Below are 18,081 nucleotides of genomic sequence, written 5' to 3'. Positions count from 1 at the left end.
AGCTGGAGGTGAGAGAAGCATGGGTGGAAAGGCTTAGTGAGGAGTAATGGAGTTTTGCTCCTTCATGGTCAAAAGCTAGCCTGGCAATTTCTCTCATGGAAGGGCATCTGCAGATCCTTGAGAGACAGGATTGCAGGAAGCTCGATTCTCTTCAGATGGTGGGTGAGTTTTCAAGGAAAAAGGGATTCAACCTAGGAAACAGTTTGTTAGTCAGATTTTGCATTAGAAACTTATATTTCTTTTGTGTACTTTGTAAATCCCTGATATTGTTCTAGGATGGTCTATTTGTAAGCTCTTAAAGGTACTTTTGTGTTTCCCTACATCCATATTCTTTGCAACTGGGTAACCACACTTTTTAAAGTGTGCCAGCCCAACATCATCTGGGGTGCTTTTTGAAGTATTCTCATAATCTACTGAGTATTTCTTTTACCTGTAACTAAAAGCTGAGAGAGCCTCAGACCGAAGCAGTCTGTAGCATTTGAATAAAGTTTGTTTCTTTTGAATTTTGCAAGCCTCTCTGAGTGGATTTTTAACTCGGGAAAGGGGGAGGCAGGAAGGTGATTTCTCTGGTGCAACTTGCCTCATACATTCAGCAACTACCAGTTTTCTCACCAAGTACATGTAGATGGTTTTTGTTATTTTTCCAGTAGCAAAAGACGGAGAGTTTTCTCAGGGATTTCCACCCAAGCCCAGGGGTAGTTTTAAACTCTGTTGATAATTGAGTGGTGATGGCAGCCTAGATCCTACCAAGATTACAGGAAAGTTTGGGGAGAAGCCTTGCTCAGAAAGCTGGGGGGAATGATTCAGCATTCCCCTTCTCCTCACGTGGGCTCGCTCTGAGACTGGTAATTTACTACAATGGTGAATCTGAAGCATTTTAATGGATCATGAGGAAGGATCGATTAGAATCTGTGCCTCACATCGTTTTTTGAGTTGCAAAGTACTATATCTGTGTTTGAATGATAAGCACAAATGTGAGCAATGACTTGATTATAGCATTATGGGAACCTTATACAAATCATAAGACTCAATGCCTCAGATGGACATTTGTGCACAGTGGACATGGATGTGAACTGTGACTAGATAACAGATTTGAGTCTATAAAAACCTTAAGGATCCAACATCTTCACTCTTATGCCATGAGGTCTGGATTCATCATTTTTAGAATGTGGTTTGTAATTATAAATGTGAGCTATGATTAGATATTGAATAAATTATGAGAATTTGATAGCATCTATGTCAATCAGGCTAGATCAAATTTCTACTTAATGGCACTTGTGATGGATTGTATCTTCAATTCAAAGATTCAAGATTCAAACAGCATTCAGTTTCTAAAGAGCAATGTTTAATTCTGCTTGGAAAATACAGCATGTGAATGATAAACTCTGGCCCCAGATCCCAAGTATGATGTATGAGGGCTGATTGTGGTTGATCACTATAACAGAAACATGCTCTGCACGTGCTCAAGAGCACTCTCATTATAAAGTAAATCGAGGGATGGGGTGGTGCTTTCAAAATAGGTCCTAGGTCTGAATTTTCGTTGATATGCTTCAGGTTAAAAGCATAAAGTTAAACAACTAGGTTGGGGGGGAAACCGCTGCTACGGCTTTTATAAAGACGCCTTTAAACGATGCTAACAATACATTTCAGAGACACTCTGTCCCTCAAGCGATACAATCCTTAGAAACGGTAAACAAATTAGCCCGCCTGTCAACACTGCTCTCTTTATCCCAACGCCCCACCTCTAATTTGCATAACTCCGCCTTCAGTCCGTCCCCTTTCTGTTCCAATTGCCTCTTCCTTGGACCTCGCGGAAGTAAACGCTCCGCTTCTTTTCCGCCTGCACTCCTTCCTCCGCCGGTTGTCGCGAGCGCCTGCGGGCGGTTGAAGCGCGAGACAAAAACAAGTCACCTCCGTCTTTCACTTCCCGGATTGGAAAGAATCATTAGTCCCCTTTGCGCGTTCAATGTGGCATTAAAGGGGGTGGGGGAAGGAGCTGGAAATGGAAACAAAGCGAGTAGGTGATAGGACGGTCGGGGCCCGAAGGGGGCGTGGCCAAAACTCTTTCTTCTCTGTCTTCTATGAGTCGCCACCACCGCTGTGGCACTGGCACCAAAGGGTCCAGCCCCGCCCAAGTAGGCGTGCCTGAGGAAGAGGGCGTGGCCCGGATTCCGAAGGAGCGGGCGTTGTTGTGGAGCTAGGAGGTTCCGCAGGCGCAGCAGTTGGGGGTGGGGAGGGGCTTCTGCTTCCCTGCCAGAGCCCTTTTCTCCCCGGGTTCCGCCGTTAGCGGGACACGAGCTGGCAGGGCGGGACGGGACCAGGGCCTCCATCCCTCCCCTGGGCCAGCAGAGAGGTGAGAAATGGGTTGGGGTGGGAGGCAGAATTAGCAACGAACAGTCTCTGCTGCTTCTTCCACCTCCGCTCTGCCGCTCGCGTATGTGGGGGAGCGGCGCCTGGCATCTTCTGCCTTTCTTCGGATTCCCTTGGGAGGCAGAAGCGAAGGGCATGGGCAGCTCTGCAGCAGGGTTTGATTTCAGCCTTGGGATCAGCTGGTCTTCCTGTCCTGAGGGAGGGGGAGCAAGCTCCGGTCTCTAGAAGTTTACGTGAAGTAAGATAACGAGAATGCTCTTGAACATGTGCAAAGTGCCTCCCACATCACTTATGTGACCACAGCCTCTCAGGTTCCATAGGGCGCTTGGATGCATCCTTAAATAAGTTCGGAGTCGCTGACCTTTACCATCTTTTAACCTGCTCGCAGTCTGGCTGATAAAGAGGGTTGCTTCCTTTTAAGTCCCCCGCCCTTTCAGTATATTGTTCTGGGCTTGGGGAAGAAGAGAATCTAAACCCACCTTTAGCGACTGAGGCATTTGGTTTGGCAACTTGACTCCTTCAAAAACTGCCATCTTCCAGGAAAACAGAATGATACTTCCTCAGATTTTCTAATGTCTCCATACCTTTCCTTGGCCCCTGCTAACTGGGCCAAGGGGCATCTTTCAAAGTGGTAGTTTTCTTATCCTAAGCAGGGGAGAGCAAGTGGCTGTACTCAACCCCAGCACAGCATCCCTCCAATGGCTTTTGCTGGTGTCTGTCTTGCATTTCTTTTTAGACAGTGAGCCCCTTGGGGACAGAGAACCACTTCTACCTTATTTTTTTGATATATGCACCGCTTTGAGGACTCTTTGTTTTTGAAAAGTGCTATATTCACTGTTAGAGTAAGAGGTATGAGGCGTATTCATGTAGTCCAAAGTCTGCACAAAGTCCTGCACACTGCATCCCCCTGTAAGTCCATAGAAGGAGCTGGGGGGGAGATATCCTACCCTAAACTTGTGTGCATATTCTTATCCCTTTTTCTTGTCCATAAAATCAAGGGTTTGAGCCTAATTACTGAACAACTTGTTAAGGATTGTCTCCATATGAGGGGATACATACAAGCCTTGTACCATCCCACTTTTGTGCCACAAGGAAGGTATACATATGATTTAAGCAAGAACTGTTAAATTCAATGAGATCAGTATCTTTCAAATTCTAGCACAGCTGCATTCTCAGTGCAAGTCTCCTCTGAGTGTGTGTAATATTTTGTAAACTAGGACAATTCTAACTCAGGCATGTGATTCATCTGATCTGGGGAAGCTAGTGTAATGCAGCATTAAAGTAAATAAAAATTAATTACCTTAGGTTATAGTTCACGACCTCTGCAAAGATATTAGATGGGCCTCCTTCCCTTACTACTTTATTGTACTCTGTCAAGTACAATGGATTCAGACTGTGGGAGCTTGGTTGGCGGGGAGAAGGGCTTGTGCAAGTGGCATCTGTCTTGTCACATCAAGCTGTTTTTTCCAATCAGTGATTTGGTTATTGATGGAACTGAAAGAAGTGTTGAATATCCATGTACATCAAGATAATTTTTTGCTTCTCAGTTGGAACAAATTTCTACTGTTGAGAGTAGAAATTTACAAAATTTACAAAGAAGAAAAATTCTGAAGGCTACATTTTCTAATACCAATCTCTGTAAGTCCAGGGAATATCCAAGTGTGTGTGTGTGTTTGTGAGAGAGATACATGATTAGTTCCTTATGTTGTCCAGGAGCCAAAGTTCTTTTCTTGGTGTAGTGCTTGTAACGGGACTATTACATTTCTCCAACATTCAGATAGCACCAACTTATCACTGGGAAAACACAGCTCTTACTGGAAACAAGAATAATGCTGCATTCATTTATTTTATACCTACACACTCACACTCTGTGGGTGTTCTCTTTCTCTTTATGTATTTCTCTTCTGGGGCTGTATATGAAAATTATCTCTGCTTCAGTCACTCCTCTCTCTCACTAAGAGGTGCTGAATAACATAGGAGCATTATGCATATTAAAATGGAAAAGGCTTGGTTTTGTATAGGCATTTAGCTATCCACTGGGCAATCTCAGGGAAGATGCAGTGGGGGTTTTGTGTCAAGTCTGGAGTAGAGATGTGGAGGTCTAGGAGAAAATGGTGTGTGTGTGGTGGTAGGGGTGTTAGGAAAAAACTCAGTTTTTATTTTCATGTTTTTCTGAGAAAAGAATTGTGGTGGTCCCTCCTTCAGTTCCCCCCTCCCCCACAGGCTTTCACATCTCTAGTCCATCTGCAATTAAGATGGGTGTTTAATGAATATATAATACACTGCTCCTGCCCACTGTAGCATCACTGGATGTAATAGCAGGAGCACTGCATTATAGGAATACTTTGTGGTATTGGCAACTACTTGGAGTGCTGCTTGGCAGCTGTGCTAGGAATGCACCATTCTCTTTTCAGCAGGACCTCAAGGGCTTGATGCATTCCTTTTTACTTGCCATTGTCAGTATGAAAATAATATCCAAATTGGCTGTCAAATCTCAAGAATTGCGCTGATAAATCCTAACTCCACAAACATCTATAGCAAATCCCAAATCCCTTTAAGAACAATTACCAGAAGTGAGTATTCACCAGTGATGTAGTTGCAAATTCAGAAGTGCAGGCACTCTTCATGAAAGCCCCCAACAGCCAGAGATACCAAGAGGTACTGGCACTCCATCCCTGCACATTCCCCCTCCACTACAGCACTGATACTCATATGAATCTTTCACATGTTTTATTTAAGATATTATTTCCTTGCTTTTTGCATGCTAAAATGCAGTCTCATGTGCAGTCAGATCCATAGAGCTCAATTTAAGAACATTGATCTGACTGTGTGTGAGATGCATAAGTTAGCTATTTGCATATTACATTTTAGTACACATGCAGAGTGTTTTTGTAGGCACTGGGTATCTGCCAAACAGGATCAGCTGAACTGGTTTGAAGAGGGTTCAGTTTCTGGATCAGGTGGTGGGTCTGGAACAAGGAACGAATGCTTTACACAGAATTAGTGACTTGCTTTGTAAATCAGACCACTTGCCTGGTCTTCTGTGGTGAATGAGAATTGATTCCAAGCAGAAAAGCTTTGTACAAGTTGGATGTTTTTCCCCCCTTCCAGCCCATTAGGTCACAAGGAATTAAAATAGTTATGTGTGGGCTGATGGGCTGGTACACATTCTGGTGGGTTGGAAACTTGTGTACCTTTTTATGAGGCTAATGTACACTGTGTGGCGCCTTTTGGGACCAAACTTCTGGTCCAAAGTCTGACCCCTCGCAGGCCTGTGAGGCCCCCAAATGCTTAGAAGGACTGCCACTGCTGCTGGCCTGCCTGTGCCATGTCAGGTTGCCTGGCCAAGCGTGCTGGTGAGACTCGTGTGGTGGCCGGGCCCAGACTGCCCGATCCCTCCCTCCAGCTAGCCAGCCAATCTCTGTCCTCATAGTTGGTGCTCACAGCAGTGGTGGGGCCAGGCGAGAAAAGTTGCTGAGCAGAAAGCAGCTTCTGCCCTGGATGGCCATGAAGCAGCGCCGGAAGAAACAAAACAGGAACTGGAGGAGAAGAAACAGGGTGGTGGTGGTTTAATGCAGTGGTGGTGGCGGCAGCCACAGCAAGAAGGCAGGTTGCACTTCTGGGGCCGGCTGGGGACAGGGATGGGAGAAGGTTTGCTGCTTCCCCCTGCTGCCACATTTCTCCCCCGACCCCTCGTGCCGTGCCAAAGAAGAGTTTCTTCACTGTGTTTCTCCCCTGCATTTGCTGGGTCTGGCACTGGCACATTCCAGGTGAGGGAGGAAGATGGGAGAACAGCAGGGTTGTCCATGCAAAATGTGGTATGTGCAGGTCAGTGGGAAGTATCTTATTCAGAATTTATCGTAAAAATTGCAGCTTATCTTGTGGCGGAAGGGAGGCCTATTATTATTATTATTATTATTATTATTATTTTATTTTTACATTTATATCCCGCTCTTCCTCCAAGGAGCCCAGAGCGGTGTACTACATACTTGAGTTTCTCTTTCACAACAACCCTGTGAAGTAGGTTAGGCTGAGAGAGAAGTGACTGGCCCAGAGTCACCCAGCTAGTTTCATGGCTGAATGGGGATTTGAACTCGGGTCTCCCTGGTCCTAGTCCAGCACTCTAACCACTACACCATGCTGGTCCAGGCTCCAAAATTACCTAGGTTCACCTCTGTGTACACTTACACAAATGAACTCAAACATATTAAACCAGGGAAGAAGGCTAAATCTGATATAGGCTTCTTAAATATGCAAAGTGCTGTGTCTGTAAATGAAACTCCCCAGATGCTGACATGAGCAGTGTTCCCTGTAACAGGGATTCTCAGATGTTGTTGACTACAACTCCCATAATCCCCAGACAAAGGCCACTGCAGCTGGGGATGCTGGGAGTTGTAGTCAACAACATCTGGGATTCCCTATTAGAGGGAACAGTGGACATGAGTAGTCTCCTTTACTTTGTAGCCACCTCACAGGTAAGCCAACACATTTTATATGATAAAATTGCTCAGCAGCTTTATTTTAATCTTGTTTGCAGTGCCTCAAATCCATACCCGTGCTTTCTTTTCTTAAATTATTTGTTAATCTTTTTCTTCCTTGAGATTCGTTTGGCCTGGGATGTCTTGAAGAAGATGAGAATGGAACTGCAAATCGCCTAGACAACCAATATAGGTAACATTTTAAAAATCAAAACTGCAAACTATATTCCAAACCCAGTCAAAGTTATAATTTTGAAGTTCCATTGATCTTAGTGCTAGAGTTGAGCAATGCTTAGGGGCTGTGATCCTATGTTTTAAGTTGTTTTTTTAAAAAAATTGTTTTAATGTTGTAAACCGCCTGGAGACTTCGGTAATAAGTAGTATAAACATTTGCTAAATAAAATATGTACACTTACCGGGCAGTAAGTCTCATTTAAAATCTGTAAGATTTATGAGATTCACTTCACAGTAAATAAACGTAGAATAGAGCTGCATATCTTTCACTGAAATCAGTGTGACTTTAAAGTTTTAAACTCCAGCTGGATCTTTTTGTAAAACATGAGTATAAATTCTCACTCTAAGAATATGGTAACTCTAGTGCAGGCTGATATTCTTTTGTGCCACAAGTGCATTGTGTTCATGCATATTTGAACTTGTCTTGGACAGGCTCCAGAACTGTAGAATTATCTTTGTCATTGATCAGGAATAATAACTTAAGGGAAAACATCTGCTACAGATCTTGTTTTAAGCCACTTTTTATAGTATGCAATTTAAAAGTATTATGTTAGCATCTGCTGTTTATTCTAATGAAAATATACTTTAATACCAAATTTATATAGCTCATTCAAAAACATGGTGTTTAAAAAATCACTGAGAGGAGTGATTAGAGTGGCTTGATCGGTTTTCATTGATTCATGATCTGTGTGGTTGTTAGTTTGTGGGGACTCATATTCTAAATATGTTGAAATAAAAAGCTGTTTTAAGAGATAACCACCATCTGAGCATTTTTCACACAGGGCTTTTAGCTCACATCTTCTCCAGAATTGAGGGTGTGTGTTCACATATTGGCCAGATTTACCCTGAAGTCCCTTCAAGCTATTGGGGAGCACCTCACACACGATTTGGGTTTTTCTTTGTGCGTTAAGAGTGTAGCCTGATTTATATCCAGGGTTAAAAAAAATAATCACTTTTTGCTTTGATTTTTGGGGCAACTTTGAACTCTCAGTAAACTTGCAGTAAAGCCTGCTGTGTAAAAAACGCCCAGGTAACACACAGTGGAGGAATGCTGGAAGTAGAATGTGTTGCCCAGAACTCATGGAATACAAAATATAACAATGGCCTGAACACGGTATCGATTTTATGAAGCTGCTGTACTCTGCAAATAAGAGCCATCTTAAATCTCTTAATAAATTTAGGGTTACAGACTAATTCTTATATTGTGCAGAACTGCCTTGCAGAACCCTGTTGTCTGATACGCTTGGTGACTAGAATATTTGTGGAAATGTAAAAAGCCAACTTGAATTTACAAAAGAGAGGGAGAGGTCCTTTTCCAGGCTTCTTGCATTTCTGGTGGTTTTCCAACTGTTGTAGGAACTCGTCTATCTTATATGGGTCCCCCCCCCCTTTGTTTTAAGGAAAGCTATAATCTTATAAATATTTTAGAATCTAGAGCAAAGGTTACGTAGCTTAAAAGGCCAAGAGAGCCTAATGAAATTGCTGGGGAAACTTTGCATGCATCTAGCATAGCACAGAAAACAAGTTGTGGTTTATACTACTCGATTACTATGTCTGCTAAACAGGTTATTTGGCCTGGTTTTAACATTATGGAAGAATGAAGGCCTGCACGTAATTAGGTGTCTCTTCTTACATTTTAAAGTTAGGTAGCCTTTGTGTTCAAGACTACTCTAAATCAGTGTTCTTCATTATAAGCTGGGGGGGGGGGCAGTGGTGGCCCCCAGCACCTCTAAATGTGGCTCCCTGACCAATTGTTTGCTGGGTCTGTGTGAAGCTTTAGCTGAAACGGAATACTCTGCACAGTCCTCCTGGCACCATATGGAGACAACTGTTCCCACTGTGCTGTCCAGTGCTTTGCCCAGTATCCAGAGGTTCTTTTAAGGTAAATGAAACCCTCTTGAATCCTTGACCTTTTTGGAAGGCATGAACAGAGTACTGGGAAATTAGCGCTCCCCATAGAGCACTAAGAGAGGGCTCAGCCTCTCTTAAAAAAACTCCCAGCACTGAGAAAAGTATAGGACTGTGCAGAGGTCAGCACAATGGGAAAATGCTCTCACAGTGAAGGGTTTTTTGCCAAAGTGGAAGGGATGTGTGAACTGGCTCGGCTCAGAGGCTCGCCCCCTCGTACTGAACCGAGGGCAAGTCGAGCCAAGCTCCCTCCGTGCAAGCCGGCGCAACGGGGATACTCCAGCAGAGATTCCCCCTTTACATTAAAAATGCTGTCTTTAGAAAGAACACAGAGCTGATAAGTCCTTCTTGTGGAAGCCTCGGCGAAAAACACTGAATATCCGGACAGTTTTTAAGGACTTATTAGTAAAAGAAATATTATCACAAGCTCCAGATGACAGTACGGACTATTATTACAACACATTTCTTTATGTCAAGGACCTGCAAGCGCAAGAATTATTATTCTTACAAGCTTTGGATAACAGAGAACGGACAATCATTACAGCGAGCGCATTTCTCTTTGCCAACAACTCTGGGAAATAGTGAACTTGTTTTGGTGTTCTGTTGCAACATTACAGTCCTTCATATTGATTTAGTAAGATTGGTATATTTTTACCATCTTCGTTATTCTGTGCTCTGGGCTACTTTGGATATTTTCTAATGTTCCGTTGAAATATGTATGTTTACTTAAAGAATTTAAAATATTATTTAAAGAATTTAAGACACATATATAAAAGTCTTATTATTTAATCTTTGAATTTGCATGTATTATATATTTGCTGTCTGCACACAGTGTGTTGCTGGTTTTGGTTTGTTCTTTACATATGTGGCCCTTTTGTTATATGGTCAGTAGAGCCTGGGGCAGCTTAAATCCAGTCTGGATTTGAGCCAAACCGGGCTATCTGGTTTCATGCACATCCCTACAAAATGGCCACCACTTGAAAAGTAGCGAAGATCACTATTGTTTTTAAATAAATAAATAAATAAAAAGCTAGAAGCCTGCAACTAACGATTTGGCTAGTTGTTTTAAATTAAACTAGCTGGGCTGGGCTCAGAGCATCTGCGCCTGTAGAGCTTCTGTGCCTCCTTCCCCCGCCCACCCACTGCCGTTTCCTTCCACTGCTGCCGTTTTCTCAGCGCCATCCCCTGCCCCTCGCCGGCCAGCTACCCCTATGGTCAGCCACTGCCGCAGCTGCCATTTCCCCCCGTCCCACCCATCCAATGGCTAGCCTATTCAGCAGCTCTCCGAACTCTCACAAGAGCTGCCATGCATGAGATTAGCCACAGGTATGTCTTAGGGAATTAAATATATAGAAGATGTGAATTTCACCTTCGTCACCAGCTTCTCTTTGCCACTCCTGGCCCTTAGCTTCCTATTTTCTCAGGCCTTTGTCTTGGATTCTTCTCTTTTCTTAAGCCCTTCAACATATCTGTCCATGTCATGGGCTAGAGCAACCCAACCAATAGCAACCAGAGATTCTTTTAAGATCAGAGCAAACCAGTCAATGACAGTAATATATTCTTCTGGTTTCCTTGCTGCTCTGTGACATTAGGGAAACATAGGCCAGAGGCTTTATACCACCAGCACCATTACGTAGAAAATTCTAGGCAATGAATAACAGTGTAGATGTAATGAAATACATTCCATCATTTATGATACTTGTCTTACCTTTTCATTCATAGAAGTGTGTTGCTTCAATATTCTGTTTTTATTGATAGTGAAAATTGAAACTCAGTAGAAGTTGAGAAAACTGATGAATTTCTGTGCTCTAATTAGATAAATTTTGAAGTCACAGGAAATAACATTATTAAAATATATGTAATAATTATCGAATTTAGGCTGCAGTTCTAAACATATACTAGTAAGCCCCAAAGAACCCAGTGGGATTACTTCAAAGTGAAAATGCATAGAAATTGCGCTGTTGAATATTGTTTACCACTTTTAAGGACATGCATGTATCAATGCATTTAAAAAGTGCTGTTAGTTTTTTCTTGGGTATACAAATATACTCAAGTTAGAACAGGCTTGACAATTCCAGTACCAGAGAGAGAATGATCGCATCTCTAGTTCCATTAGAACTCAGTACAATATCAACAACATATGTTGTATGACTCGTATTGAGCTCATGAGTTTACTAACATCTACATGACTTCTTGGTGGGTCTGAGTTCTGATGTTAATGCAAAGCTTCCTCAGTTTTGTGTTGGGATTATAATGCCAACAATCAGGAAAAACCTGCATTTCCGATTTGACTGCATTTCCAGCCAAATTCCAATAGAGAAAGCTCATTAAGAGTATATCTCATGGGCATATATTATGTGTTCCACAAAGCTGAACTAATAAGAATTGGGATGGAAACCAAGCTTCTGAAACATAGTGTATGTGCAATTTTTTGGTTCAGATTAGAGTAAAATATGGTCTCCTATTCAATGCATTTAACTGAATAATCAGTAATTTTGTGATTATTCATTAAATACAAATATAAAACTGATTGCTTGATTAAGTGCCGTCAAGCTGGTGTTGACTCTTAGCGACCACATAGTTAGATTTTCTCGAGGATGATGTGTCTTCAACCTGGCCTTTAAGGTCTCTCAGTGGTGCATTCATTGCTGTCGTAATCGAGTCCATCCACCTTGCTGCTGCTTGTCCTCTTCTCTTTCCTTCAACATTCCCCAGCATTTTGGACTTCTCAAGGGAGCTGGGTCTTCCCATAATGTGTCCGAAGTGTGATAGTTTGAGCCTGGTCATTTGTGCCTCTAGTGAAAATTCTGGATTGATTTGTTCTATGATCCATTTGTTTCTTTTCCTCGCTGTCCATGGTATCCTCAAAAGTCTTCTCCAGCTCCAAAGTTCAAAATCATCAATACTTTTTCTGTCCTGCTTCTTCAAAGTCCAGCTTTCGCAGCCATAGAGTGTCATGGGAAAAACCATTGTCCAAAAGATTCTAATCTTTGTAGGTATAGACACGTCATGGCATCTAAATATCCTTTCCAAGGCCTTCATTGCAACCCGACCAAGTGCTAGACTGTGGTGTTTTTCTTGACTGCTGATTCCTTTACGTATTTCTTGACTGCTGGATCTGTTGATAGTCAATCCTAAAAGGCGGAAGCTATCCACCACTTCATTATCAATTCTGAGGCTGGTTGCTGTACCTGTTGTCATTAGTTTAGGGGTTTTTTTACATTTAGTCATAGTCTCATTTTTTCACTCTGCTCTTTGACTTTCATTACTAGAGCTTGCAGATCATCCGCATTCTCAGCACAATCAGCTGTGTAATCAGCACAGCATATTGATATTTCTTCCTCCAACTTTAAAACCATACTTATTTTCTTCCAATAAATTGTAGCTGGGGCTGATGGGAGTTGTAGTTCAGCAACAACTGAAGGCTCCCAGTTTGGGAACAACTGACTTAAGCTAAACACACAATCCTGAGATGATTCCTGAGTTCATTCTTGTGGTGTTATTGTAGGGTCCGATGAATTATTATTATTATTTTTTGGTGGTTCTGAGGTCTCATTATTCAAATCATTACTAAAAAGAAAAAACACATGTACAAACTCCTCAGTTGCAAAAGAGGTTTGCTCTATTGCAAGGGCAACTGCTTTGGAGAAGCTCAATACCCAAGCATCCTTGGGTATGAAGAACTGGTTGCGTCATTTGGCCTTCGTTTGCAACCTGTGCAGCACCAAGGGCTGTGCTTAGGAATATTTACTCAGAAGTGGGTTCCATTGAGTTAAATGGGGCTTACTCCGATAAAGTTCGTTTAGGATTGCAGCCCTAATGTCTTCCATGAATGTGTGGCATTGCTTTGTGATCCTTAGCAACATTTTGCAAGTGAATGGCCTGATCCTAAAACTTGTTAAATCAGTAAACAAATCCTGACATGAATATGTTGGCTGCTGCACTAATGCAGTATTGAAACACATTGGTGTTGTGGGAACATTTTAAAAAAACCCAACATGCTTAGGATCAGGAAGTTCATGTTAAAAGAGTACATTATTTTGTATGCTATATTTATATAAAGCTAAGGACGTGCATGGCAAGCCATGTACATGGAGACAGCAGGGGTGGGGATGCGGCCATTGGGGCATGGCACTGGCTTCTTCTGTGGAGAAGGAGATGGCGGGGGCTGTGAAAGCTTCTTCTGTGGGCCCACCTGCCACACAAATGACAGGTTGGGCCATTTTCAGCCCATTTGGGGGACTCTCTCTGCAAGTGCATAGAGAGCCCCAAAATGGGTTGAAAATGGACCGATCTATCATTTGGGCAGCATGCAGGCCCACGGAAGAAGCTTTCACAGCCTCCGCTGCCATTCAGGGTGAGACTTGAGGGGGGAGGAGGGGTATGGGGCCAGATCGGCCAGTGGGGGTCAGGGAGAACTTGTGCGCAGATGCTCTGTACCGGCCCAGCTAGTATTTTATAATTGTAGAGAAGCATTCTTTGGGGGCTATTGTATAACTGCAATTCCCTTTTCCAGAGATTTAACCAAAGTCTGAGAATCTTTCAGAAGCATCACAAAAGCCTTCTGTTTGGTCTGCCTATTTGGGTGTGTGAGGGGAGGGGTAGTTTTAAACAGGTTCTAAATATTAGTATTCATGTTTCCATCCAGCTTTGCAGAAAGAAAGGGGGCATGATGGTTTTAGTGTTCCAGTCTTAAGAAAGCAGGAATAGGTGAATCATGCAGCTTTGCAGTTGCAGTCTGTCAAAGTACTTTAAGGACCAACAATTCAATGTGAATCTTCCTGCCCATGAAGGAAATTGGGAAGCTCTGTGTCTTTATTTATTTATTTATTTATTTATTTACATTTTATATCTCGCTCTTCCTCCAAGGAGTCCAGAGCAGTGTACAACATACTTAGGTTTCTCCTCACAACAGCCCTGTTAAATGGGTTAGGCTGAGAGAGAAGTGACTGGCCCAGAGTCACTCAGCAAGTATCGTGGCTGAATGGGGACTTGAACTCGAGTCTCTCCGGTCCTAGTCCAGCACTCTAACCACTACACTATGCTGGTATCCACCCTTGCCATCTGAGCTCAGGTTGATGGGTACCCAGGATAGGGCTGCCTTGGTTGCTGCATCCAGGCTGTGGAACTATCTCCCCTCGTACAGTGTCTGCTTGATTTTTGTCTCTTGACACCTTTAGGAAGGTTGTGAAGACCATATTTTATTTTTGTCAGTCCTTTAAGTTGAGTTGACTGCTCTCTTAGAATTTTTATGCTGCTGTGATTGTTCTCTGTTATGCTGCTATTACTGGTTTTGTTTTGTGTTGTTGGATTGTATTGGGTGGGGTGTATTTTATTTTTAGTTGAAATTTTTTGTGTTGTGTTTGCTGTTAACATGGGGACTCATGGGACTTGTTTGAACTTGCTTGGCTAGAAGATCTGAACCAATTTATTTTTACTTGAAATGTAATTCACCGCAAGGATAACACCCTTCATTATGAACCCATATATACAAAATACATGGGTGCTTTACACACACAAGGCAATGCAGTGTTTTGTAATCTAGTATGATCCCCCCCCGCCTCCGATTTGGCTAAGATATGTGCTGCATAGAAAAGCTGAACTCCATACTCCTGTGCCTTTATCTATTTGTCTCCCTTGAAATACATGTTGATGCTGGTCCCAGACCTTACCTGGTTGCTGCCTGCTTGTATTTTAAAAGGATAAACTACTAAGATACACACGTGCACTTTGAATATGTTGCATGTGGGCTTTTGTACTCTTATTAGTGAAGTATAACACTCTTGTTTGCTGTAGCCTCTGTTATTAAGAATTAGATTTTCTCTTAGCTACACCATGGATGTGGTTTGCATGTCCATGCAAACAAGCGATAACAAGAGGGGAAAGCTGCCATTGTTGTCTAAGGCAGATTCAGGTTTCAGCTTGTTGGGGCTAAATGTTCTCCTTCAGAGCAAATTATGCCTCTGAAGGTTGTCTGTAACTGTGTCTCTAGTGTAACCTCTGTGCAACTTTGCACAGCTAGATATGCAAATAAGTAGATCAAGCAGCTGAGTGATTCAGGAGCAAGCAATAATCACAGAGGTTGTTTAAAGGGAATTTTTTCCAATGGGTGAGCAGTTTTCAATTTGCATTTCAATTATTCGTGTAGATAAGTTTAATATCATTTGCATAAGTGTAATTCTAAGGATTGTTGCTTTCATGTTTCAAGTGCATAATGCGTGCCACACAGCTACATACTGTTGCATGTGATAAGCTTTGGTACCTAGACTGCGGCTTGCGGGTAGCAGAACTGGCCCAGCACCATGGAGAAGGACTAGTCATGAAGGTCCTTCCCACCATTTATTTTTTTTTAAACCCAATTTGTATTGTAAGACATTATGAGATTTAAAACTTGGCCATTTTACTCCTAGTAAGCCCTTCTCCATGAGCATTCTGCCTACCCCAAGGCAGCCATCTGCCACAAACCCGCTTTCTCCCTTCCTGCCCTCTTTGGGGAAGTAGAGGGAAAGCGAAGGAAGACAGAAGAAAGGAAGGAGAGAAGCAGGGTGGCCTTTATCTATGGATATGAGTAAGTAAAAAAGACTCTTATTGTAGTTTGTGGGATGGACCCCTGTACTCAACCCTACCCACATGGTACCAGGCCTTTCAATGATGGCAATGTAGGATGGATCCATAGAAAAGCAGCTTCCAGGCTTCTGTTGTAACTTCTAGGGTGCTACCTTTTTGACACAGAATTTACATGTTTCAGAAACCAGCGTTGATAACTCATACTGGTAACCAGCATCCGGAGCAACGTACCACATGCAGGAGGATTTTGTGTTAGTGCAAAGCTGTTGCACCAGCAGGTCTGGAGCTTGTGTTTTGGATTAGTGTTGCACGATTGTGGCACACCTCCATTATTTTAATTGGAACTTTTGCACAAGAGTGTTATAGCACAATTCTGTGAGACCCTTTTGTTAAGTCATCTTCTTGTGCTAGTGAAACAAGATGCAGTTCCTTGCTCTGGATATCAGCCACTGTATGTATCTTATACAATGATCTGGCCACACTTGCCATTTGAAACCTTTTAAAGTACTATCTACATGCAGTTGAACCTTGTTTCTTTCCCTCCTAAATTTGGATTTGCTTCCAAAGGCAGTGGAAACTTAGGATTTGCTTCCAAGGCAGTGCTCGCCATCTTTTGTTCTGAATCGGCATGCACTGAAATGTCCTTAAACAGAGTTCAGAGTCAGGAAGAATTCCATCCTAGCAATCTTGCCTCCCTCTTCAGTCAGATCCCTGCTAACTGAGCAAAGAGACACTTTTGACAGTGTGATTCTCTTATATTTAGCAGGGGGAGAGCAACTGGCCCTATCCAACCCCAGCACAGCATTCTTCCGTGGCTGTTGCTTATATCTGACTTATGTTTCCTTTTAGATTGTGAGCCCTTTGGGGACGGGGCCATCTTATTTCTATGTAAACTGCTTTGAGAACTTTGGTTGAAGACCGGTATGTGAATATTCGTCGTCATTATTTTTTGCTAAACCACTAATAAGCAAATCATGCAGTGCCAAAAATAAATGAAAATCAATTATGATTCTAAAGCAGACATAGAACAGTTCAATAACTGTCATTTAGCTTTTCCACACTTACATAAATGTATAGTTTAGAAGTGCTGATCAAGTGTGTGTTTTGACTGGCTAACATTTTATTTGCATATGTTTCTGCAGAAATAATTGCTTTTAGTATCTCTTTATTATTTTAGTATCTGCAGAAATAATTGCTTTTAGTATTCAACACACTGTCATGGTTTTAAGAAAAATGCATGCCAACTTTAAATGTAAAATTTTAGAGAAACGGTTATAAATAAAAAGGAGTTAAATGAGTCACTTGTTAAGATGGGATGTATGTATGCAGGACTTTAAGTTGCAAGAACTTTAATGTATTTTTGTATGTTAAATTGGATTGAGCAAAAAGTGGGCCATACGTGTAGTGGGTAAATCTATGTGTGTTTTAAAAAAGTATAAATGGTTTCATCTCCCTCTTCCCAGTTAGATGTCTGAACTTGTCTGGGGCTGCTTCCTTGCTCACAGGAGCTGTGTTTCACACGGAAGCTAAGGTGGGAATTTGGAGACACGGTGAAACTGTGCTTCAATGTGTATCTAATGGAATAATTCTTCCTGTGTATCCAGTTTTGGCTGGGGTAAAGCCTCTTAGTTTAATCCCCCTGTCTTTGAGCAGAGTTGCATTTTGAGGGCAAACTGAATGTGCTGTTGGTGAGGAGGGAATGTCTAGTAAACATACCACTGCAAACAGGTTTTGGGGTGTAATTTCAATCACTTGGCAAATAGGAGTGACTGACACAATATTCAGAAATGTTTGTGTGAACTGGCCCTCAAAGTTGGTTTTCTGGCAGGTGGGTTGGAATTTCCAAGCAGAAAACCCCCCAAAACATTTGATTGCATAGGCAAGATAAAAGCAATATAACTGAATACTGTAAATCCAGTCACAGGGCTGGAGGGATGGAGATCAAAGGGAGAAGAGTCAGACAGAGAGAAATCCAATGTATGCTTCATTGTGTCTCCAAGGCAAGGAGGTAGCCGAAAGCTGTGCGGAAAACAGTTACTGGAACTAAAGCAGTAATCAGCACAAGAAAACACAGCCTATAAAATTAATGCTGCTGTTTTAGAAAGGGGTGACTAGTTGTCCTGGCTCTTGTACCAGTGAATTGCCTCTGAACTTGAGCTTCCTTTTGATGGGTAGTCTAGTTCTTTCCTGCTGCTTCCTATATGCACTTACAAACCAGTTGAGGGGGGAATTGGAAGGATTTGCAGGTTGTCCAGCAACTTCCCATGGCTCCTGAAGGTGGCCCCTATCACATTTTGAAGACTGAGGCCTTAATGAGAAAAATGCAGAAATAGTCCTGCGTTGTAGTCAGAGGGGTAATCTGTGAGAACTGTCCATGGAAAGCAGAAGGTAATGTAAAACTGTTGGAATGGGCTGGACACCAAAAGCAAACTAAAAATCCAGAAGGAGAAACATTCATATGTGTTTTAAATTAGTAACGTGCTGGAGATGAACTTCCATTGCATCGACCTTTTGCACCAACTGT

At 42.3% G+C, this 18,081-nt stretch overlaps 1 protein-coding gene across 4 annotated transcripts in view; it reads left to right on the top strand.

Moving 5' to 3' along the window:
* Positions 1-1,870: 1,870 nt before the first annotated feature.
* KLHL5 (kelch like family member 5) overlaps positions 1,871-18,081 on the top strand; it is an 89,208-nt gene continuing 72,997 nt past the window's right edge. The window contains exons 1-3 of one of the 4 annotated variants that reach the window (XM_053254063.1): positions 1,899-2,017; positions 3,918-4,008; positions 6,972-7,041. In XM_053254063.1, coding sequence (XP_053110038.1) covers positions 2,003-2,017; positions 3,918-4,008; positions 6,972-7,041 — 176 coding nt within the window. In that variant the 5' untranslated portion in view covers positions 1,899-2,002. Of the gene's footprint in view, positions 2,018-2,155; positions 2,354-3,917; positions 4,009-6,971; positions 7,042-16,406; positions 16,479-18,081 lie in introns of those variants that run through there. The other 3 variants (XM_053254067.1, XM_053254070.1, XM_053254069.1) reach the window with 3 other exon arrangements.

This window comes from Hemicordylus capensis, chromosome 5 (genome assembly GCF_027244095.1).
Source record: "Hemicordylus capensis ecotype Gifberg chromosome 5, rHemCap1.1.pri, whole genome shotgun sequence".
Taxonomy (NCBI): domain Eukaryota; kingdom Metazoa; phylum Chordata; class Lepidosauria; order Squamata; family Cordylidae; genus Hemicordylus; species Hemicordylus capensis.
The sequence above is the reverse complement of the archived record's forward strand: the minus strand, read 5'-3'. Positions and strand labels throughout refer to the sequence as shown.